The sequence below is a fragment of the Mya arenaria genome, chromosome 5 (assembly GCF_026914265.1).
Source record: "Mya arenaria isolate MELC-2E11 chromosome 5, ASM2691426v1".
Lineage (NCBI taxonomy): Eukaryota > Metazoa > Mollusca > Bivalvia > Myida > Myidae > Mya > Mya arenaria.
This window is the reverse complement of record NC_069126.1, coordinates 11585898-11611413: the sequence shown is the minus strand read 5'-3', so window position 1 is coordinate 11611413 and position 25516 is coordinate 11585898. Positions and strand designations below refer to the sequence as shown.

At 33.6% G+C, this 25516-nt stretch overlaps 1 protein-coding gene across 1 annotated transcript in view; it reads left to right on the top strand.

Moving 5' to 3' along the window:
* Positions 1–16623, top strand: part of LOC128235432 (uncharacterized) — a 132863-nt gene extending 116240 nt beyond the window's left edge. The window contains exons 130-157 of the mRNA XM_052950253.1: positions 28–237; positions 399–573; positions 3321–3589; positions 3684–3836; positions 3951–4113; positions 4360–4505; positions 4634–4939; positions 5055–5202; positions 5367–5569; positions 6089–6275; positions 6813–6983; positions 7689–8117; positions 8225–8375; positions 9084–9229; positions 9404–9495; positions 9731–9884; positions 10175–10286; positions 10629–10839; positions 12100–12264; positions 12402–12600; positions 12760–12911; positions 13119–13282; positions 13546–13576; positions 14065–14100; positions 14310–14378; positions 14553–14675; positions 14952–15014; positions 16014–16623. Coding sequence (XP_052806213.1) covers positions 28–237; positions 399–573; positions 3321–3589; positions 3684–3836; positions 3951–4113; positions 4360–4505; positions 4634–4939; positions 5055–5202; positions 5367–5569; positions 6089–6275; positions 6813–6983; positions 7689–8117; positions 8225–8375; positions 9084–9229; positions 9404–9495; positions 9731–9884; positions 10175–10286; positions 10629–10839; positions 12100–12264; positions 12402–12600; positions 12760–12911; positions 13119–13282; positions 13546–13576; positions 14065–14100; positions 14310–14378; positions 14553–14675; positions 14952–15014; positions 16014–16079 — 4494 coding nt within the window. The 3' untranslated portion in view covers positions 16080–16623. The remainder of the gene's footprint in view (positions 1–27; positions 238–398; positions 574–3320; positions 3590–3683; positions 3837–3950; positions 4114–4359; positions 4506–4633; positions 4940–5054; positions 5203–5366; positions 5570–6088; positions 6276–6812; positions 6984–7688; positions 8118–8224; positions 8376–9083; positions 9230–9403; positions 9496–9730; positions 9885–10174; positions 10287–10628; positions 10840–12099; positions 12265–12401; positions 12601–12759; positions 12912–13118; positions 13283–13545; positions 13577–14064; positions 14101–14309; positions 14379–14552; positions 14676–14951; positions 15015–16013) is intronic.
* Positions 16624–25516: the final 8893 nt, after the last annotated feature.

Genomic DNA, 25516 nt, shown 5'->3' with positions numbered 1-25516 from the left:
AAACGTAAGTGTTTTTCATATTTTTAGGCCATTGCCTATTCATCTAGAAGTGATCAATTAAGTGTACGATGGAAAGACTTTGCAGACAAGGAGTCAGGAATAGCAAACTTTAATGTCACGTTGTGGACAAGCAGCCATTGTTCAATTGATGAAAAGGGACTCACACTCACTCCAATTGTGACATACGATGTTCTTCCGAATTACGAAAACATAACGTTATATAACATTTCGTTAAAGGTTGGTTATCATTAATATTTACTTTTCAATGATTCAACTTAGAACCATGAGTTTGGATGATATTAATGGCCTCTTATCTAAACTTAAAAACAAGATTATTCGTACTTTGAGATAGTAAAATACATTTTCTTTTAAAAACAATGTTTGTACTTGTTTTGCAGCGAGACACCGTTTACTTCGTATCTATTGAGGCCGTGAACAACGCAGCCTTAAAAACTGTTGCATTCACCTCGACAATACTATATGACAATTCAAAACCATCACCCGGCTATGTTGCAGAGGGCACCAATATAAAAGAAGATGTGGTTTGGTGGGGGAACGACTCGTCAATCAAAGGTATTTAAGTGTATTGTTCGTAATTCATTTAGACCTGATATGTGTATACTGTCTTAATAAAGTATCATGTCCCTGACCATTTACAATGAAAGCATTATACAAATATACAGTTAAAACCTAAGTGTTCGTGTACAATTAGGTCATTATCGGTCTCTTTTGTAGAATAGTTCGCGATAGTCATTCCGTTCATTTTTTTGTTATCAGTGTAATGTACGCCAAAAGGTTTATTTACCGATGGCTTTGTGATAACGTATAGTATTTCTTTCTAATCGTCTGCCAAGATGTAATAAGTTCGAATCCTGACCACATCCATTTCTTTTCTATATCGTTTTATTTTTTTTAAAATGCAAGTAAATACCGCAAAATAAATAAAGGGAAACGATAAAAAAATAAAAATAAATATTCCAGATGTATCTTACAAAATATTTAAAGTTGAATCTAGCGTCTTGACATAAATAATCTTTCAGTCGTATAATTTGAGGAGACGTTGGAAGATTTGTGTTATCTTTAAAACCGTTATTTTCCAGACGTTTGTCTCACTCTGATCCAATGTGTCTTAGATTTACCATCTGGAAAAAGATTTAAGCAGACATAAATTGTGATTTATTTTGAATAATGTTTTTTTTTTAATTAGCATTATTATTCCCAGATTATTTACAATGCTATATACTATTATGAAACTAAATGATCATATAACTTTAATTTTCCTAATAATTGTTGGATTTTAATATCAAACAATAACTGTATTATATCCATGAAGTTGATTGTTTTTACATGAGGAACATTGTATTTCTTGGTCTGCAGATAGAGTTGGGAAACCCCTAATTATGAAGTGATTGGGGGTTTCTTTTAGTTGTATTCTTAATTTGTTTCTCAATTTAATGCATACTTTGATACAATTTGCCTTAAACATTTATTGATTTGGAATTGTTGGGATAAGTGTTAGGTAGTGCACATTACCTAGTTTTAACCTCTACTAAAATATATTTTTACTGACCGTTCCAAGACGGTACCTAACATTCTTTGATAAACACCCCTAGTTTTACAATATATATAAACCTTCGACTACTGGACTTGTTTCTGTAGTTGTTCATATAATTATGTATCAACATATACTTGACCTTTCCGTTTTACTTTGAGATATGAACGATTTATTCGATATTGAAAAAGTATAAATTCTATCTACAATAAAAGAGGCAATATATGGACTATGTTTTAAAGTAATCATTTGATACTTAGAACTGGAATATGGGGTATTACAGACTCCCTCATGATTTTGTTTGAAACACCCTAGACAGTACTGATTAAGCTGTAGTGGAAGATATGGTAAAATAGTGTGGATGGTCAGTGGTTCAAGATATTGCTTATAGAGTGTTGATTGTAGATTGCGAGCATCTATACTATTATAACTGACTTAAAATGAAACGTTCCTGTCAAATGGCATATACTTCCCAAGCCATACACATACGTTGGTGGTTTCATTTCCATAAAATGAAAAATGAAATTTTGGTTGAGTGTTTCGTCTACCTTAAAGGCTCAAGTATTTGATACGTTTTCCTACTTCATAGTCTCAATAAATTGAGTTCGGGGAGGATATGAAAACAAGAAACATTTGTTTGAAACGAAACGCGTCAGAGCCTTAATGTTACCTATCCACAAACTTGACAAACATGAAATTTAAAAAAAAAATTTTTTATTTTTTTGTAGTCCCTAATATAGTGCTACTAAATTATAAATGTTTTCCATGTTATAAATATAGGGCCTTACAAAAGCAAAATTACTATTTATAGCCACATGGTTTTACCAGTTATCTGGCGGATACGTATTTGTCTGTTTCATTTACATCTAAAAACTGCCTAAAATTATTGCAACGGAAAGTGTAAAAAAAACAGTAAAGTAAGACTTGTCGATCTTAATTGAATTGCATCGGTGACAAAAGAAAAATATAATTGGTTCAAAAAGAATTAAGATAATTGCAGGGTAAATACGCAATTCCGTGCCTATCATTCCCTTGCGGTAGCACTAGTCACGTAACTTGTTGATTTGGATGTAGGGACCATATTATTTAGGTATTATACAACGAGTAATTAATCAAGTTAAATATTTTGCTCAAGAAGAGAAACATTTAGGCCGTTGTTTCATTGGTATCCAACTAACCATGGATCATAATTGCCGGATAAGGACATTCTATATTTTCTCCGAATTGTGTGCTGATCTGAGAGTGCAGCTTTTAATAACTACCACGGGCATTCCACTCTTGACAATGGCTTGTAGAATAACAAAACAAACTTAAGTGTATCGGGACAGTATATTGTTGGGTTACATTATTTCGTGCCTTTTAGTGTTTTGTTATTTTACATATAACATAGCATTCGAAGAACCCATGTTCTATAGTAATTGTAAACAAAATTCATAAAATAAAGATTTGACCGGAATTGTGTAAACATTTCAAACTTTAAACCCTTACCAATGTTTAATTTTAAATTGATCAAGAACATATTGTCAAGTTTCGTGTAAAACGAATGCATAATTGCGATAGTATGCCCCACGTTGGTAGAATAAACTTTATCTCATGAACATGTAGCTATAATTTTGTATATAAAACTATTTAAACTTCGATTATAAAGTATATCAGTCGATCAAAATAGAGAAAGTGTCATAAATGCATGGCTGTTTCCGCTCTTCAACCTGTATCCTTTGATTTAACGATGCATTTGCTTAGTAGTTATCAATGTATTTTTGTATAGGTATCATACTTCACTACCCGTTATGGGTTGATGACGCTTGCCCTCAGCAGGACATGCCTATGAATGACGATGGATGGCGAACGCTCGATATAAAACACATAAATGATCCAAATGGCATTCAATGGGGATTGATCTATAGACCAGCTAATGTACATCTCCTTGGCGAAGACGAAATAAAGATAAAAATGGCCAGGGATACAAAATTTAAACAGTGGTATTCTGGAGCATACACCAGATCTGCTAGCTTTGTAATGGATGGGCTTTATGAGGTAAATTTTAAAACGTACCATGAATCATTTCATTGTTGTACATATTGGAATTTTGTTTTTGTAATGTTTATATCGAATACGATATTCCTTTCAGATAAGCATTAATACAGGTGACAATGACGGATATGCTGTCACGGGATTAACATTTTGGGATGGTGAAAGCGATGATCTACATTTGTTTGACCACAGGCCAGTTGACAATTGGGCTTCTATAGACGAATGCCTTTGCTGTCGGTCGGAAACGGAAGTAAAATCACTACAAATATTATATTGTTATATCGTATTATAGTTATTTTGTGAAAACAAGTTCTTTCATATGTCTTTTCACAGGAACAATTAATACCACTCTATACTATTTTAGGTTGATGATTGCCCATGCAACTGTACAGAATATTGGAATAATTTGGAAATAAATACAACATATACTTCATATAATGAGACCTCTACAAGTAAACCACCTCCTGTACTGAATGATAATTCTGGGATTCCAGCTCAGAGAGCTTGTGGAATACAAATATATGGAGGTAATGCAGACATGTCCTTTAATATTAGCAAATGTTTAGATTAAAGTCGATAGTGTCGAATTTATTGCGAGAATTATTGTTCTTTTCGTTATTAATCCCCTATTTAAATATTTGATTACAAAGGATGGGTATGTCTTTCTTTTCGTATATGTTGGTGCCTTGCCTCGTGCCTTGTAACAATGTGTTCATGTTTGAAACTGGGCTTATCGTGTAGTTTCATTTGTAATTTATCGTTTGTCTTTTCAGGATCAAACCCATATGTCGTGACTTGGTGCAGATTCTTTAACACAACGTATCGAACTATGTCAGTAACGTCCGAAATACAGTTTAATCCTACTTTAGATTACCATAAGTACACTATAAAGTTTTCAGCTCATCGTGACGATCTGCGGGTAATTACTGTTTATATATCTTTACCCATACTTTTGACCTTCTATTGACTTCATCATAAGTGTTAATTTTCTGTTGCAAAAGTCTTGGTTATCTTATTATTTATATATCAGGTTGTTATTTGTTGTAGGTTACACAATGTGTTCATGCCTTTGCTGACCAGCAAGAACTCTCTGAAATGTGCGGGATTCCCGAACTCTCCAATACAACAATGTTAGTTCTTAATGTCTGGAATAAAAACAACTTTATTCCCGAAATGAGCATATTTGATAGTTGGACAACATATTCTTATTTTAAGTTATTAAAAATTCCACCAAAGGCGAATGAACTCTGTCGCTACGGTTCGCCGTGGTTAGGGGGAACGGTTGCTGTTATTTCATATTTCGCTGGAATCGGTTCTTCGCCATCCAAACCCGATATCGTTGACTTTAGAAAGGTACAGTGTTTTTTAATCGTCTGTGTATTTCTGGTTAGCGCAAATTTCATTTGTATATACTATATGACTCATTTTGAAGCAAGCCTTTACTAAAAATGTGCGTACTTTATTGCAGGTGATTGAGCCTTGTATTCCCTGTGTTGGCATGTGTTCGGAGCTCATATGTCACAGTGATTGTGAACATAAACGGTATACTGCAATACAATTTAGTCTAGACCAAGTGAATTTATCTGGAAAAGTCAATGGGTCGTACTATTTAATCGGTGAGTCATTGATTCAAAAACCAATATTAGATTTAAACAAAGTGAGCCTCATATCACATTGAATACTCAACTTGGCACTGTAATATAAATTTAAACCACAGTACTATTTTTAATGTACGTTCCTTTTAATGAACAGTTTATGATGAAAGATTCCTTCATTGTAGTCAAATCAATACTCGGATCCGGTGAAGAGGCATTGTCAGCGTCCAACGGATTCTACATAGACACAACACCACCGACGTTTGATCTTCAGATAACATTTTATATCGACGTTCGACAAGGGGAATTTACAGAAACAGAATATCAAGGCTCAAACGATACTATTAAGGCTGTATGGTTTTGTGAAGATGCAGAGAATGAAATCAAGGTATTTATTTAATGTATTACTCTGTGCGCTTACAAATCAAGAAACTGCATATAATGTGTTTAGTGTTTAAATAAGATCGTAATCGCAGTGTTAAGTACAACATTTTTAATGTCAATATGGCTTCTAGTTACGCAATACATTGCAGTTTGAAAATGAGTCAGTGGATATGTAATATCTCTCTCAGCGAAATACATAGAATGTATATTATTAGTAATACACAGTATTGTGTTATATATACATACTTTTAAAGTTCCTGCACTCTCACAGATAAACCGTTTTTACAACTTTTTTTTATTTTTTGTCTTGGAAAGAGCAAACTTTTGCGTAAATATCTGCAAAACAATTATCAAATATGGCTGACAAAAGATCAGTTCGTAGATTTTCATACTTCCGTTCGAAAGTTAATGTGTTATGGATTAAATTGTTACTAACGGATTACTTTCCAAGACAAAATACAAAAAGTTGTCAAAACGTTTAATCTGTGAGAGTGCAGCTTTAATAATCTTATGCTAAATACAGGAATATCAATGGGCAATCGGAACATATGCTGAAGGACAGGACCTTCAAACCTTTACCTCAACAGGTGAAACTTCAATTGGAATTAATGATAGTTTGGAAGGAATTTTGGAACATAACAAAACCTACTACATTTCTGTCAAATGTATAAACGAAGCTGACCTCACAGCGGTGTATTACGATACCAGAGGTATAGTATGCTAGGTCTTCTTTATCATGCTTTGTATATTATCAACTGTCATAGCTGCCATAGATATTCTTTGTATATTCCTCATCCTTTACTATGTTTCACATAACATATCGGATGTCTCAACTTCAAGTTTCAAGTTTCAAATGCGATATACAACACCTTTAGCGTATATTTAGTATCAGTGTACTGTTTATTCATTTCTTTGTAAAACCAGTTCAAACCATGAACAATATATAATATCTTTACATCTTATCTAAAATACATTGGCAGCTTCCTGGACAATACTCACATACATGAACATGTAGGGTAATATTACTGTAGCATGTTACAAAAATACGTCAAAATAAAACGCAAATAGTCTTGCTTATTGATTTGTAGTATGTGCGTTTATTTAACGACGCTACCGCATAACAAATTGTACGCTTTTTTTTTAAAGCTAAAATCTAATTTACAAATGGTATGAAGAACACACGTCTACAAATTGATTCGAGTGTAAACAGTACTTTGTTCATTTATAACGATATTTCACTATAATAGGTGTAACTGTCCTTCTTGAGGCACCTAGTGCTGATTCTATCAACTCATCGGCGGTTAATGCAGAAAGTTTCGGTGAGAATGTGTATCCAGCAACAGCCTTAGAGACATCAGATCCTACATCATGTGGTGAACAGTGGAGTGAAAGTTCGGACGACACCGTTGAAAGATATGGTACCAGCATTGATCGCAGTTAAAACAGTTCAAACTCTTATTTCGTCACCTTTACTTTATCAAACACTTAGGGATATGCTTCGCGTTATCTCACCCTAACCATTACTGACTACTTTGCATATCTTAATAAAAGATTTACCCAATTTTAAACTGATATCTGTTCAATCATTCCAATATTCTTAATTGTTGTTAGTGTTGCAAACTATTGTTTACATGCATTTACTTGTTAATCATTGGACTATGTTGTTTGACGCGGCTCATCACATAAAGTAATTATAAGTGACAAACAATACGAATTAAAAATGACATTATCATGTCTTTAAATTAAAAAGTGCTATTAATCAGATATTAGAGGTAAGGGATTTATCATGAAACCGTTTAGTTAAATTTAACAGTTGAATTAAAGGGGTACATCAAATGATAATTTAAGTGTTTTCAGCTACTTCTGTCAGAGCGCACAAAATATGCTACGTTAAGTTGAATATAGTTATATTACTTAGGTACAAATTCAAGTATCAGTAAACGCATCTAAGAAATCAAAAGAAAGGATCGTTTTTAGTCTTATGATAGCCGATGTGGGAAATGATATAAAACACGAATACACAAAACATACCAATAATACGATCTCAGAGAAGTCCTGAAATCGAGTGATGCGATTTACATTAAATACTTGTTTTGAGACCTATATGTAGTTGGTATTTTCAGATTTCTGCGTCGGAAGTTCAAAAGACATACCCGACGATGTTGTTCCTTGTATTTGGGTAGCAATCAATTCTTCTGGAATAGCTGAAATAAAGAATGGCCACATCTATGTGAACGGAGAACATTACTACAAATTGTCGGAATTACAGGCATTTAGTAAAGCACATTACACATTGAAAGATAATGTCAACAAGTCACAGGATAACTTTCTAATGGAACCGGGACGAACAGTGTTTCTATTTATGAGAATGTGCAACAAAGCTCAAATTTGTTCCTTTAAACTTTCAAATTCTGTCATAGTTAAAGGCAATGAATCAACGTTAACGACTTCGAAGGGTGGCAACGAAACATCAGTCATTCTAGGACAGCATATTGATACGAAGCAGAAACGCAGTTCGGAAAACAATCTAATAAACGTAACTTTTCCAAGAGGTATGCATAGGAATACGTATACGTTATTCGCATTTGAAATGTTATTACAGAAATCATTTCTATATGATACCAATATATTTTTTCACAAACGTTATATACTTTTCCAGGTATGAATGACGGTCAAAGCGTTTTGCTGAAAGAATTAACAGATGTTGATCTCAAAACGGTGTACGAATCTGATGCATCTCCGACGTTTAAAGCTTTCATTGTCGATCCGTTTGAAACGTTCAACAAGACTGAAAGACTACTTTATAGACGGTGAGTATAATTTTATTTTAGTTTTCAGTTAACTGACATTAGGTTTAATGTGGATCCAACATACTGTCAGATACTTTTGTTTAGTTTCATTTTAATAAGGTTACTACTACGTTTTCGGTCTCATATCATTTATGATTTAACATTGTATTACTCAAATTACAACTAAGCCTATATCTCAACAGCTCCAAACCTTTTCCATATCAATATGGAATTGATCTGTTAGATTCATTCCACATAATTTGTGAACATCTTTAAACGTGACGTACATTTATCTGGTCAGATGATACCATTTCGATGTGTAGGCTTGAAAGTATATTAATGCAACTAAACAAATATGAGTATTAACGGACTAATGGTATATTGCGCAGTCGATTAGATAATGAATGAATTACAAAGAAGATTGTAATAAAAATTATGATATGGTATAGAATTTACAGTTTTTATCTCGTTATTCCACTGGACATAGGAAGTTGCGCCGGGAATAGTATTTTCTGTTTTTTTTATGTCATTGTTAATTAACTCTTTTGAGCACCTTTTATGTGTATTAATGAAGCAGTGACACTGAAAAATGCATTTACCTTATTGCAAAACTATCCTCAAATGGCCACTTATTAATTAAATTAGAAACACTTAGGATACTAATCATACAAATATGTATAATAGAATGACTTACAGTGTAAAGGATTGGTGTTATAATATTGTTTTCAGAATATATCACGTTGATAACTCATTTGTGATCAGTCCAATCGGCCAAGAAGAAATGCCCGGTGCTGTTGAAATAACACACTCACAAATACACTCTGACTTTGATGATCCAAACAGTAACATAACTATGCTGATACATTGGAATCCAGGTAGAAATGAAACTCTTATTTGTATTTTTAAGAAAAAAAAAACAACTAAATTTCACAAGCATACATGCTATGTATTTTATATTGCGTGTATGCACTTCAGGTGTTTTAAGACACACACTAATGTGTTAAAAATAGTAATTGTAATTGTATTGCATGTTTTTGTTTTGACATCAGATGCGGGGGAGTGGCAAATATCTAGCAAGACCTGCCCAAATGCCAATAGTACTGAGGAATTTTACAAAGATGTTGGAATCACCATTGTAAAGGTAATTGCTAGCTTTACTCATAATGATTGTTTGGATAAAGTGGTTTTACATTAACTGTTACTTATTTGATATCATCAGAGTTGGGTGTTTTACGTTTGATCAATATTGCAATTAAACGTAAGGTTAACGTTGTTAAAGCGCTACATGTTTATCAGTACCTTATATCAATAAAAAAAACACAGTGTTTTAACTTATCACTTTGCGTCGAATTTTACACCCATTACGTCAAAATCAGGTTTGCAATACCCGTAATCATAACAAAAGCGACGGAACAGAGATGTACTTGTACAAAGAGACGCAATTTGTAATCGCCACCGTTAGAGCAAGTCCTTTCAACAGTCCGCCTGTTCTTGTTTCTCCGCTGAAAGTCTCACTTCAGGAAGATTCGGGTTGGTCATTGTTTATTGTGGCAACATTTCGCTATCTTTGGGATATCATATACTGTTAATGGTGTAAATAGTTTTGCAATCAGCATGTGCTTATGTCGTAAAATGTTACACTTCCAAACATATAGAATGCAACTCTATAAGAATCTATTAAAGACTACCATACCGCATTTAATTGTCAAACAAAATTTCTGTTAAAACTGCATGCAGAGATACCTGGGATGACTGTTTTCTTAAAGTATCCTTTTTGTTTTTACTGGTAATCATCACAACAAATAAAATGGATTTTGCAGAACCAATCGTTATTGAACTGCTTGTGCAAGATGATGAACTAGATAAAGTGATGTTTAGTGCGTTCAGAAGTCAGATGACGATAGGATTCGTGGAACTGAATATTTCTGGATTGTATGTACCGTGCCTTTAACTGATCATTCTAAACGACAACTCCAACTAGATATGATAACTTGTATTCTCTTTATGCTGGTTGATGTTGTTTTGTTCTTTTGTATAAATATTTATGCAAAAACTACAGAAACACGCTCAGTAGCAAAATGTTTTAACATAAACCCGGTTTGATGGCACTGGGCAAACGCCAAAGACATAGAACATTAAAACAAAATAACACAAACAAGAAACATGGAAATACATCATGTGATATCAGTTTATTTTTATGTTTTTTTTTTATTTTATGATTTATCATATAAGTGAATACATCTGCGATTGACGTTACCTGTTTGACATCTGCAGGTTACGAATTGAACCTTGTGTCAATTGTTACGGGCAAACGACGCTGGACATAGACTTGGTGGATATTCCTGCATTTGATGAAATCTTACCCGCGAAATCTACCGGCAAAGTGGAAATAAATGTAGTTGAAATAAATGATCCTCCAACTGCTTTACTCTATTCGATGGATGGACAATATCTGCTTGAGTCCGACCCTACAGAGCCAGTCATAGTAAGATTAATAAATTTATAATGTTCATATGCGTGAACTACCTAAAAACTAGATTTGGAGATATCTTCATCTCGTCATGTTTGGAAACTGTGTTTTACACCAGTAATTCTAATTTTAAAACCAAACGCATGTGTTTCGACTTCCTACTCTGACCACTTCGAATTCACAACTTTGAATACATTGCCTAATTAATAGTTTTAACATCAAAACATGAATTTACTCTATATTGACAATGGTATCATTAATGCTGGTCAAGATATACCCTGTCCTTCAGGACAAACTTCTGTTTTAAATTCAGTATGTAAGGTATTAAATAATCAAATCGTCCTGGTTCCATTTGAAATATATCCTGCGACGTGTTGAGTGTTTAAACAGATATTTATCTTTATCATCATGTATATGAGATCATTAGAAGAATTTTAGTCCTTTGATTCGACGATCTGCTTTCAATAGCATGCGTGGTTCTTCGGTTCATTCGCCAAAAGGACACCAAGAAAGCCGTCTATATTTAGATCACCTACATTTTACAACGTATATCCAGACGAATAAGTCATTATACATATCTAAACTAAAACACCAACAAAAAAAAACTCTTGACATTATTTGATTATGTGAAGATGGTGGTACTCCGAATAAACATCTCGACTGAAGACGATAAAAACGAGACGCCTCATAAATGCGAGATATATAGCGATCCAATCATGTTTACAGTTCATATTCGAATTATGACTTGGCACACAAATATAAAATTCAAAGAAGTATATAACCATTAGACCAGATGAATTTCATAATACATTGCATGCTTTGTTCTTTCCCGTCATGTTATAGTAAATTAATGAAACAGAGCGGTTAACACTTATTTGGGTTACGTATTCTTGTATATAAATGGTAAAACGTTTTTAAAGCATATAACTTAACAGTAATTTATTATGTGTTAGAATTATTATGTCTTAAATGAACTATACGGAATGAATGAAAGTGTATGCAGTAAAAATATAATACAAACACTTGTAATATTTAGCAATCTGTCGATGTTAAAATATTGTTTGTATCCATGTCGAAATAAACGTGTTACTTAATAGACGTAAAGGGAACTGACTAAAATTTGCAATTATATGAACACAAATTACGTACTTATAATTTTTCAATCTCGTCCCCGTGGCAGCGATAATTTTATACTTACTGTTAAACAGTGTCAATTATAATGCGTTAAGTCACCTTAAATTTTATTTTATAAATTAAACACGTTATTTGTTCCAGTTTATTCGAGAACAACAAGTACATTCAGTGGTGCTCGATTTGGCGATCTTCTTGGTTTATGACGTAGACTTAAACGATTCAATTGATATTGAATTAAGTACAACATCAAATCAATTTTTGGTTGACTCTTTCAATGGCTCGGATACAAATTGGTGTCAATACATGGTAATACATTTTTTCAAACCAATGCAATGTAATGTTTACGTCATTTGTAGTTCTGGGAGTTTTCTTACTTTAACTTACCTACAGATGTATATGGTATTGACGACCACTGTATTACATTATTAATATATCTGTTAAAGGTCAACTGCAGTGCGTTGAACATACCCGATGCCAAGGTTTACAAAATACAGTATGTTATCAAAAGGGACGAACTTCAGAACTTTGGAATCGAACATTTAAAGCTGGTTGCTCGAGATTCAAGAGAAACATATTCAGATGTTATAAGCCTAGAGCTGTGGATTATGGCTATGAAATGTATAAATGGGGGCCAGTGTCGCAGTGAGTTTTACAATATTGTATTTAAAAATATATTTGTTGCGCGTCTGGTTGGTATTTTGTGTTGATTTGGCCGATTCACTTTTGGCTTTCGACCGGTGTGCTCTTAATCAAGATCAGTCTTGTTTTAAATAAGTACATGTTGTCGTTCTGATAAAATAGGTATATATCCAAACCAATATTCCTGCAATGATGCTGTGAGAACAGAAGGCTTTGATAAACATTACGCCTGCAACTGCCCGAACGAGTGGACAGGAGCATACTGTGAGGACGATGTAGATGAATGCCTTTTTAAGCCGTGTAAAAACAGGCAGGCATGTGTTTTTCCATGTTAAATATTCCTATTCTTATAGGTCTAGTATAACATAACCAAAGATAGACGCAACAAGTATCAACAACACATTTTTTTTAACTTGAACAATACTTCACATTGGCCGTGTATTTTATTTCATAACGTGATTTTATGTAAATTAACATTTTGAGGACTGTGCGCGAAGAAAGTCTACTTGATATATTTATAGGTATGCAAAAACACTGATGGTGGCTACATGTGTAACTGTGAGAGCGGTGATTTTCTGTGTAAGGCTTCCCTAGAAGAATGGAGTTTTACTCTCATTATCGTCGGAACAGTACTCGTGCTTGTCATTATAGCATTAGGAATTTTCCTCGCTCGATGGAAATACAAGTAAGTGAAATATACTAGTTATTTTATTGTTCTATATCGTATATTTTTCGTTCTCCATCATTATTTCCTTTCCACACAATCTTGTTTTATAGTTGTTTTCATTCAATTTTTATCACAATTGCAATGCTGTCCTTTCATAAAAAGATTTCCTACTCGGCATGTTCAGTAATATATATATTAAATTTGTGGGATTCAATAGTTGGAACTGTACGCGTTGTTTGTGTATTTGTGTGTTCATTGCGTATATTGTTAAATCATTGCAGACTTTCGCAGTATAAACGAGTGCATCCAGCGGTAATTCTTTCTTTATTTTTGTAGCAAATGACAATAATACTTAGATAGAGTTATTTCGATAAGTCGTTATAAAGTGAATCTAAAACATTTATTCATGGATTTGAATTGAACTCGAAGAGAATATATTTGTTCAGCTTTCTTATTTACCTTTTTCAAGGCGTTCAAATTTAATGTTTTTATTATTGATAAATGACAAATATGAGGTTGTGATCACGTGGTATTCATCCAATGAAAAATAGTGTTAAATGACCGTTCCTTGTCGGTAACCCCATCATTTATTGTTAAAGATGTTTTAATAGTATTGTAATATGCGTCTGTGGAAAAGTGAAATGCCTCTTGCTATAATTGTATGCTTCGATCCTTGTGCTATTCAAAAAAACATAGTTATGTTATTGACTGTTGTGTTCGTCCCTGTGGTTTGCATTGTTTATGATATATCAGGTAGTATTCAACTTCAAGTTATGAAAAAGATTATGATTTTGTTACAGGAAGGTTCAATGACGTGGCTTAAAGATGACTTTGACGTAAGTTTTTTTTGTAAGCTATGATCTAATCCCTATCTCAATGCACTCCTGTTTGTCTCGTTAATATTTAATACAATACAGAGTTTGCATTCAATGCAGTGTTTTATATATATACTTTTTGTCCGACATTAATATGATAAGATCAAATCAGGCCAAACAAATCTATTTATGAAATTCAGCAAACTATGACGTTATATTTACCCGTTTAGATCGACGTTCCTGGAAGTGAACCACCTATGTCCTCATATCTTACGGATCAGCAGAATGGCACGCCCGAGGTAGTGTTTGCTTTACAAACGATACATTGTACGTTAATGCTTATATTGTGTAAAGTGAAAGCTTTCATTTGTAATATTGTGAGCCATATAATCTTTATTCAATTACTAGAAGTACTTTAAGTGAATATATACAAATACAATTACTAACTTTCTTATTTACAAATCAAAAAATAGGTTTCAGACGACGAGGGTAACGAACCAGATTTTCGACATCCGGCTCCAGATCTAGAGTGCCCAAATATCGTTACTATGTTCAAATCGGAGAATGCTGTCGATTCAGACAATATGGATATCACGGTAAGGTCATAGACTACAAACTTGATACGCTGATAGAACATTTATTATCAAGTCTCGTAGAGTCACTACTACAGGCTAAAATAAAAAGGAGAATTCAGAGTTGTGTATATAAATGTGTACACTGACAATAAATCTACGTTTGTGTAATCAGCAGGTAAAACGCTTTGTTGTAGATTTAAAATGACAGACTACATTACAATGGAGTATTCTATTAACGTTAGGATACAGTTTAGAAACAAGACAATATAGTAATAATGTTCAAATACAATTCCATAGGTCATGTTTCCAACAGTGGAGAAGATAAGACAGCAGGTCAAGAATACCCGATTCAACCCAGCAGTAAGTAATTTAAAACCTAAACATTACAGATAAGTTCGAAAATGCTCTTTTAAATGTATGTATTTTATATAATCTGGGGATAAGGTTGTGACTCTGAAGGGTCTTCACTCCAGAATGAACTTTTAAACTTATATATAGAATGTGTCACGTCACATAATACTCAATTGATATTTATATCGTTCAGGTAATATAATAGAAGCGAGTTTACTTAATATGTCGTGGACGAGTTGAATAATTTTGCTTTGTATGACGACGAGTGTCAGATTATTTTTATCATATGCCATTCCAGTAAAAAAAATACCAAAAACGCCCTACCTTTTTCACCTACTCTAGTGCTGCGCCGAGTATCACAAAGCAATGCCATTTTCCTCGATACATGCATTGCAGAAATGTATTGACCGGAATAATTCAAAGCCACAGACACCACCGATCGTTTTAATTATGATTATAAGTATAATGTATACTATGACGATATACAGTAAGAATTACAACAGAAACGCTATACCCTTTACAAAATCTGCTGTCTGTTAAAGACGTAGGAAGACATCATAATTTGTTATATGTTATCGACAAAATTACCTTATTAAACAAATTCAGTTCCAAACGTTTATAACATGTTTTTCAAAACAATATGAAGTAGCACGTTTTTCTCTTAAGATATGTAAGGACAATGTAATACGCTATTCAAACAAATCTCCACCATGAATACAAAATGAGAAATAAACCTACGCCTTGATAGATATTGTCAATTAAGCAATACTTTTTTGCCATTTAAGTTGTTTACAAGTTTTATTTAAGACACGCATTCACGGTGACCTTATTTTCTTTATCATTATATGCTTCATTGATACAAACAAACTTTTTGGGATTCCTGGCAGAACTGGTTCTTTTGAATAACGGGCCTGAACATAAAAACACTTTGAATATGGCGGCAAAATGAACCTGGTATTGCGATATAAATAGTGGACGTAACATTAATGGGATTTTTTTATATTTTAGTTGATGTCTCTGCCACTGACGCCTGTGGAGCAACAGTCAACGGGATCTTATGACTCGGAGATTTAAGATCTGTGAACATCAACAACTTTCAATAATGAATACCTGTTCTTTAAAGACAGTTTATATCCACCTTTTGTGTAGTTCTTTTTGTAACATAAGATTATTTTTCCAGTGACTTCTAAAGCCTGATCTAAATAATCAGTTGTTTACTATATACTAGGATACTTTTGCACATTTCACAAAATGACTGAGATGGTTTTTATCAAATGGTATCCAAAACAGAAAACAATGCGATATACGTAGTGGTATTGTATATATAAATATATTGTGTGTTTCTATATGTATCATATATTGGTAAATCAGTGTTGCTTCAAATATTTATAGCATATTTATATATATATTAATAGCATAGTTTTCTAACCGTGTTTATAGAAATTATCAAACATGTTATAAAGGGTTATATGCATCTACATTGTTCACTTAATACATGTACTTTTCGGAGGCTTTCGCTTCCACTTGATTATACATTATGTTTTGCTTCTTGCATCTAACATTACTTTCTGTATGTATTAATGCGTTTCAGACTTTGTGATAAACTTTATCCAGAATAAAAAATACCCAAATATTTCGAAACTTTTAATGTAGATTTTAATTGAATCTCCACATTTTTAATAACAGACGTTCTACTTACATCGTGTAGTATTATTTTATTTTTACGAGATGACTGGGACCATGTCTTGATACAGTTTTCCTAAACAGGGTAATTTTATACATGGTTTACATCATCGTGTGTTCTTCGGACGTTTTCGGTACATCATATTATAGATTTTGAGTTGCCGTATCGATTAATTAGCAAACGTATATGGAAACATATATTTGTACTACATAACGGTTGCCTAACTTAGGTCCTATTCGACATGCATTAGCATATTTTGACACTACTTTAGGAAGCTTGGTATCTTTTATCCAAACGATCAAGAAAGGCCAATCGAATCATATGTAGTATTCAGGTCAACACTAAGTGATTAAATTATACAGCATAATTGATATCATCAGAGCCAATATGCATCCCTAAACCTCTGAAAATATATAAGGTCTAGCAATTAAAAGTTGTGTTACTAGACAATCTCACTGTTTTAACAATAAATTTTCAAAATCAATTTCAATTCATTTTAGCAATAAAGCAAGATTAATATTCGAACACAACTTTCTCCTTTCAAATGTACTTTTATGTTTCACAATATAAATAAATGCATTAAGCATAATACAATAGAGTACAACTTATAAGTTCGGAGCTACTATTCATTGTATACATAAGAATTATTTTTCTCCCTTTGTATTGACAATATCTGTTACAAAATAATCAATGATAAAATGCCCTATTAAAAACATTAAACATAAAGAAATGAATTGTGCAGTGCATTAAGCGGTAAAATTAGTTGAGATTAAGATTGAGAAATTACTTCAGTATTTTTATTATGTTTGGGCCATCTTATGTAAATGTAAGAACAATGTAGCTAATCGAATAACGTGATGAAAATAACGGACTAACTTCGAATGAAGTCAATGATGTATGACCGTGATATTGAAATATTGAATAAAGTGTGTATTTTAAAGTCAGAAAGATGCAGGTTTTATTACATTTTCTTTAGAAAAAGTGTGCCTAATTCGACGACGGTGTTGCCCTAGTAAGTAAAATAGTCATTCGTAAACCTAAGAACTGCTGGACAGACGAATTCAATTACTAAAACGTTTTGCTGGTAACTCCGGATGTAATAGGCTTTTGTATATGATATCATTAAAACACACATTCTTGTTAAACTAGCCTCTTTTTACTTTATAGAGATACAAACTACAAAGGTATATGTTTGCATTGTTTTCGCGCAAATCCGGATTAAATGTGTCCGAATGATAAAAAATAACCAAAAGTTATAATCGAGTTATCAAATGGATTTGTAATGATGTTGACGAAATGAAAGGCCATGTTTTGACAACCTCGAAGGAGCCGAATAATAAACAAACAACATTTTGCAATGTATTGCAAGTGGTTCAACATTGCATGTTCATGAACCCATGCGACAAACTAGATAGAAAGGCCGTCAGTATCCGAACGGATTATCAGTGTTAAAAAGGTGGTGTGCATAATTGTCAGCACCCGTACGTTATTCGGTAAATTAGGCCATATATCCGGGCAGATCGCTGACTTGGAAAGGGAATGAATATTAAACGCAATTGACCAAGCCTTTTTGAATCGCTGGTGCTACTGCCCGACAGGTCCGAGAAGGAAACCACCTTTGTAAACGGCAATTGCGTCACTATATTGCCATTTTCCTTTCATTTATCATTTTTTGCATTATTGTATTGCCTTTTCAAAAAAAAAAAACACTAACAACCTTGAAGAATTTACACGAAAATGCCATAGGTTTTTGCAAAATGTCCGTTTCTTACAGACGTTCCTATGAATGACTACGCTTGCTTTTGGTAAATTAAAAGGTTAAAATATGTATGGTGTAATGAATGGGAGGTAGCATGGTGGCGAAACTTTGTTTATTGTATCGTGTTTCGTAGATGCACTGGCAAAATAAATTGAACGTTCCTTCCATTAAATAAAATAGTTTATGTTAAGCAGGGATTTAATTATTAATTTGCATCACACGGGAATAATTGCTTTTTTTAAAGAAAGAAAACAAGCAATATACTTTCTTTGTGAAATCTGTATCATTGTATTGTAGATTGTGCTTGTGTTTTATTTAATTCGTCTTAAATTAAAACTTTCAAAAGGTTACACTCAATAAAAGCAAACACCCGACATAATGTATTGTTGCATTATATAAGGACTGCAATTATATATAACATTCGAATATATCATCTCATTTATTACACTAATATCTTCGAGAACTCAAGTCAAAAATATTATCCTAACCATAAGTAGAAAATGCTTTTAAATGGAATTTCACTTCTATTCAAAAATGATTCAAAAACAAAATGATTACTGAAGTCAGGATGATTTTACAACTGGTGTATTTACCGGTGGCTGAAGTTGGTGACAGAGTTTATAGCCGACAAGCGTGCTAACGAGACCTCCTTATTGCTTGTTTGGTCTGGATTTTACTCTTCCTTCAACGTGGATAGTATTACTGCGGAAAATGGTTTAATAAACGGGAATGTGCTGAAACCCGTATATCCAACGTGTACGGTAAGTGTACGGGATATTGAATATACGGGTGTGTTCGGACCCGTATATACATAAAACTGGTACACCTTGAGTATACGGGATTGGATGTACGGACGTGAACTCACTAGTACACCACTGTTATAATAAAAATGAAATCTTCTGGTGTTTAATGTGATAGCATTTATGATAAGAACAACATGTATACCATTGACTTAAAAAAACGGTTTCCGGACAATTCGGCACCCAATGAATTCGGCATACGTATCTTTTCGACACTGCCAATTCGGCACCAGCATATTGGATACCAACTCGGCACCGTTTCATATTTTTATTTTTTTTGCTCACCTATTCAATCATTAATGGTTTAAATGTTGTCAAAAATCATTATTCCCAGCAACATTTATAGAGGTACCTTAATTTTGTTTGGTTTTTAATTCTTATTTTTCTTTATAAATTGTCATCGTTATACTGTACTGTATTGTAAATTCTAGCTCCTGGTACAACGATTTTGAAAACATTTAAACCAGTTTTTTTTTTTTGTTATAATGAATTCAGGAGGAATAATTGAGAAAACAAACATAAACGTGACATCATAAAACTATTTACATTAAAACTTTACACTAAACCTTTCGTTATTATACTAAGGAAACGATTATGGAAGTATTTTGTTGGAATAAAAAGAGGTTTCTTTGGTGTTATAAGATGAACTCGTTGATGTTAATTTTAAACGTAAATTTACTTAAATGGAAAGAAATATAATTATTATTAAAACTTGAATCTATTATTGACAAAGTGTTTCTAATTTTTATATGTATATAATTCTTTAATCGAATATCTTCAAAAACTTCTAAAACATAATTAAAATAAACAGACGACTTTAAATTTATGACAAAGTTATTTGTTGATCAATGAGATTATTTTCTCCCACCTCAGATAAGTAGATCCATTAATTTAACCATGCTAGAAATTCTTATCTTGCCCACGGGAGAAGATAACATGCCCGTATGGAACTTCTTTTAATGTATTGTAATTACATCCCTTGTTGAAGACTGTCGTCTGTAGCGCATCATGGAAATATTGTCTGGTGGCAATATTTAGAACGCGAGTTAATTATTTCTCGCTTCAAATGTCACCAGAAAACAGTTTTCACGCACCTTTCAGGATATAATGCTTCACTCTTCTTAGAACTATTTAAAGACCGATCAGACCATTTACATACTCTGAAGCACTGCGCGAATATCCATGACAACCACGAATTATTGCATATCCGTACGCAATTATTTTCACTAAGCACAAAAGAGTTCCGGCAAAAAAATACATTTTTACTTAATTTTGTCTAACTGGGGTGGGAGAAAAAGCATCTACCATAGCCACTCGTGTAAGGTAGGTTCATCCCGACCCTCGCGCAGGGTGTTTTGCGGAAACTCGGTAAACCTCGTTTCCGCAAAACACCCTAGGCTCGGGTCGGAATGAAGCTATCTTACACTCTCGGCCATGGAAGATACTTATAATCTATGGAAACAGATATCATAGTGCGTCGGCATGTCTGCATAAATCAACCCTAGCTGTTCAACCCCTGGTGTGAACATTATTAATAATCTTTAACATTACATTGTTTATTGATCACCATATGGTTTAATTGAGTACACGCGGGTCGAGTAACAATTTTCTGAATGATATTTGTGTGCGTATATATACATTCAGACTGATTTTCAGTTAAAGATGTGGAATGTTTCTATTTAACTGTTACACGTTCCGATCATCTTTAAAAAAAAACTGTATCGAATTAAACAATGATCGACGATTTGAGTATAAAGTGGCGCCGTCCTTAGAGGCCAATGCAAAACGGAAGGACATCTTTAATATGTGGAAAAAACAACAGTGTCTTGAAGATACAATCTTCTTTTTATACGTGAAATTAAAGTAAAGTGTGTTTTTAATTATAATATCGATGCATAAAAAAACTTCCAATGTGTAGTTTGATATTATGATAAGTGATTGCTTTATATTATGTACTTGTTATTCATGCGTTTTCTTTTCTGCATACAAATATGTTATAATATATAGAACTGACATACAAATTTTATGTTTTATCTGCCTTAAACTGCAGATGGAGCTGAGACATGTTCCTTTGTGTGCGTGCCATGCGAAGATAATATTCCGGAAAGGGAATCATGTATAAATGCAGACGATATTTTTTACGAAACCCCTATTTTGACAATGAGCAATTCATTACGTAATTATTACAAGTCACGTTCATTGTCAAAAATTTAATTCGAAATTTAAAGTAATTCATAAATAATCATCAATTGGAGTTAAAGATAATTTGAATTGTGTGCCGATTTGACTATGCTTTATGGTGCCGAGTCGACTGGGTGCCGAATTAACTTGCTGCCGAATTGTCCAGTTACCAACACTGGTACGTAAAAAAACAGGAAGGTGTAAACATTACCTTTATAGAAAATGTAATGCTTAAATGGGTTTTGACAGGTTTTGATGAAATTAAAAAGAGGTCTTAAAGGCCTAGTTTAAGCCTTCTATAAGTGACCCCCTCCCCCCCCCCCACCCCCCACCCCCCCAAAAAAAAACAAAAAAAAAACAACAACAAAAAAACAACGTGTATTTCTTTACACAACCTCTGTCAATTGGTGTTACTCTAATTGCCTAATTATCTTATCAAATCTCCAACTTGAGTATCCTGCTGTGCAGTTTGGGATAGTTTAAGATACAAATGGACCCTAAATGACCCTGAGCCAATAAACGAATACACAGGAAATTGGCCCCTACTGTGACACCAGTGCAATTAGCAGGATATGCACAGCAGGTGATCAGTTTTGGATGTTTCATTATTAAAATGGACCCTAAATGGCACTGAGCCAATAAACGAATGCACAAAAATTGGCCCTAACTGACCTTACGACAGGATTTGATTGACAGGTCCTATCAGCCAATCAGAATATAGCGCTGATAAGCCGTGTTGTTATTCGCCATTTTGTCCGTAAAACTGACCAGAGTCCGTCATATACATGCGCTGGCATTTCCTCGCCTTTTTAAGTATTATGGTAAAAAGGTGTTGTCATGGCACTTGTAATTCGTATACAAGGTAACCAGGCCGACTAAAGATGGCATGCTATATGTTTCGTATTCGAAACCAGCGAGTAATTTAGAAAAAGCGCTTGATCAGACCCTGTGGACGACCTCACCGACAGCTGAACGTGGAAATTTTGAAAGATTGTTCAAAGGTGAAACATCTAAACGTCTGTACAAAAGTATTTTTCTGAACAAAACTACTTATTTGCTTTTAAGGGGGGGGGGGGGGTATCAATCCGCTAACAAAATAATACTGATATTGTCCGTGCATGACCTAAATTAGTGTTGCTATTTTTAAACTATAAACATCATACATGTATGCTTTGGCTTGTGTTTCCAAATCGGCATTAATGACCATTTAATATCAGGTTCAACATGGACACGGTTTATTTCATTCGGGATAGAGGTATGTTTGTTGATACCGTTATGTATGCTTATAAACTGCTTTGTTTTCAAAGTAAATCAGGTAATATCGTACAACTAAAGTTTTGTCCAAACCATCGCATGCTTCCGAATCTCATGTACTCGTATGGTTACTATGGCAATGGCTAATGTATATGTCATTTCGACACATATCATAGATTTCTTATTTTCATATCAGCACTTTGTCGACGGGAAACCCAATCAAGAAAACCCTGACCCTTAAGCAGCTACTGTATTTGACCAGCTCACACCAGCTAGACCTCCTCCAAAAATCAGGTTAATATCTGAGCCACCACAAAAACAAGAACAGAACGGTCTGAATCGTTATGGTATTATTTTCTGTATAAATCAATATATTTCACTGTACATTTAAATCAATTATTAAGTTCATTAGAACTGCATTCTGCCAAACTTATATGAATAAAGAACAAGCCAAACATGTACATGATTTCAATGTTATTCTTATATTTGGTGCTATTTAAATCTACAATATGAAATGATAGTTCATTTTCAGCTTCCGGATCACATGCACATATCGATTACCAGTATTCTTAAAGTTGCACTCTCACAGATTTCTGTTTTGACACTTTTTTGTCTCAGAATCGGCTTATTTTAGCATTCTTTAAATTAAGATCTAATACATAAACACAAAGGAAACTTCTCCGAGCCAAAATATGATAAATGCTATCAAATCTTGTGTAAGTTGTCAAAGCGATCAATCTGTGAGAGTGCAGCTTTAACAATGAAAAATAACTTCTGTTAATGCTATATGTTTTAAAAGATATTTGCCATTGCAATAAAGAGATGTTCACCTACAATACCATACATAAGCACCAAAGAAATATCAAAGTTTAAAGCTGCACTCTCACAGATTGAACGTTTTGACAACTGTTTTATTTCTTGTCTTGGAATGAGCCAATTTTTGCGACAATCCATGGAAACAAGTTATATACGACTGCTGACAAAATATTAGATCGCAGATTTTTATATTTAAGGTCAAAAATTGATGTTTTATGCATTATGCTTAAACCGTTTGTAAGCCATAAAACATTAATTTTCGAACGGAAATATGAAAATCTACGATCTGATTTTTGTCAGCAATCTTGCATCATTAAGTTGCAGAAACTTACGTAAAACTTTGCTCTTTCTAAAACAAAAAATAAAGAAGTTGTAAAAATGGTATATCTGTGAGAGTGGAGCCTTAAGTAATGTTTGCAAAACAACAATGTATTTAATAAATCTGATATTAAATATGCATTAACTGGTGTTATACTCCAGAACTGAAGCTAACATCATAGAGGTACATCCTTTCAAGAATCCAATAAACAACATGCTGAACAACTTCAAGAACTCACTTGAAAAGACCACACTTTCCTGAAATCAATAAAAGATGCCAATATTAAAATAAATCAATTACATGTATAGTGTATTGTTAAATATTTTAATACTAGCTGTAAATTCTACTGCCTTTGATGTTTGCTTCCAACATGTATATCATAATGAAATATTGATAGCTAACTGTATGTTTTGTGGTTGTTGTTTTTCTCTGGACAAATAGTCCATTACTTTTGTACATCAAAGTAAAACTAAATGTTATAAAAAGCTTTAAAACAGGTCCTACCGATTATTTGTAAAACTTGTCATCACTGGTTTTCTCTTGCGGTTGACATTGCCTGGACTGGCAAATATCATGTGTGTGGGGGGGGGGGGGGCGGTGTCTAGCGGAAGGCTTGTTGAAGACCATAACAAGGGGACTTCCTCATGTCCATCAATCAGAATACTTTAATGGTGGAAGCGGTAAACAGAAGGAGACCCTCCATCAACCTTAACAGGTTAATGGGGGAGGGTAGTGTGTGTGGGTTAGAACCAGCTGCCCGGTCAGCTTAGTTGGTTAGAGCGCCGTGCTAGTGTTCCGGTGGTTGTGAGTTCGAGCCCGGGTTCGGGGCACTTTTCCTCCCAGGTCTACTTTTACAGCCAGAGTGTGTGAACATGTACCACAGTTTCTGTAAGAACAGAAATCAAAGCATGTGAAGGTTTGACCAATGTAAAAGTTGCAGATTTGTATCACCCATGATTGTGACTTGTCAAATATTATATTATTATTCATAAGGGGGAGTGTTCAGTCGCTGAGAACTGAAATTTTTTATGCATAACCCTAACACAACATAACTGCTCATACTATAGAATACAAGATGTGGATTAATTCACGGCAAGTGAATATACAAGTAAACTTACCCATACGAAATGGAAACACGGACAAGCTGTGTTTCCCGTACACGCTTAGTATTCGGGAATGTTTAGTTTCCCCGTATATGATGAATATACTGACGTGTACAGATCGTGTATATTATGGATAAATAGATAAAAAAAATAGATAGATAGACGGACGGACAGACGGGCGGGCGGGCGTGCGGCGGAGGGAGACAGACAGACACACACACACACACACTCAGACAGACACACACAGACAGAAATTAGTTAATACATAAATAAAGAAAGAAAGAACTAAAGAAATAAATAAAATCATTCAATCAATCAATAACGCAATCAATCGATTTCTTCTTTCTTTTCATTGGAAGCGGTTTACCCTAACCCATCCTTTGGTATAAAGGAGTTGAAATTAAGATGTCCCTTAATATGCACTCTCAAAGAATATATTTTGAAATTATTTCGACATTTTTACGTGGTGTCTCATCAGCTGAATTTGGCATCAATGCCTTCATTTCAGTCAAATGACATATAAGATAACTCACATGATAACAGATCTCAACTGTTTGGAAATCTGCCGATATATTTGGTGCAAGAATTAAAGTAA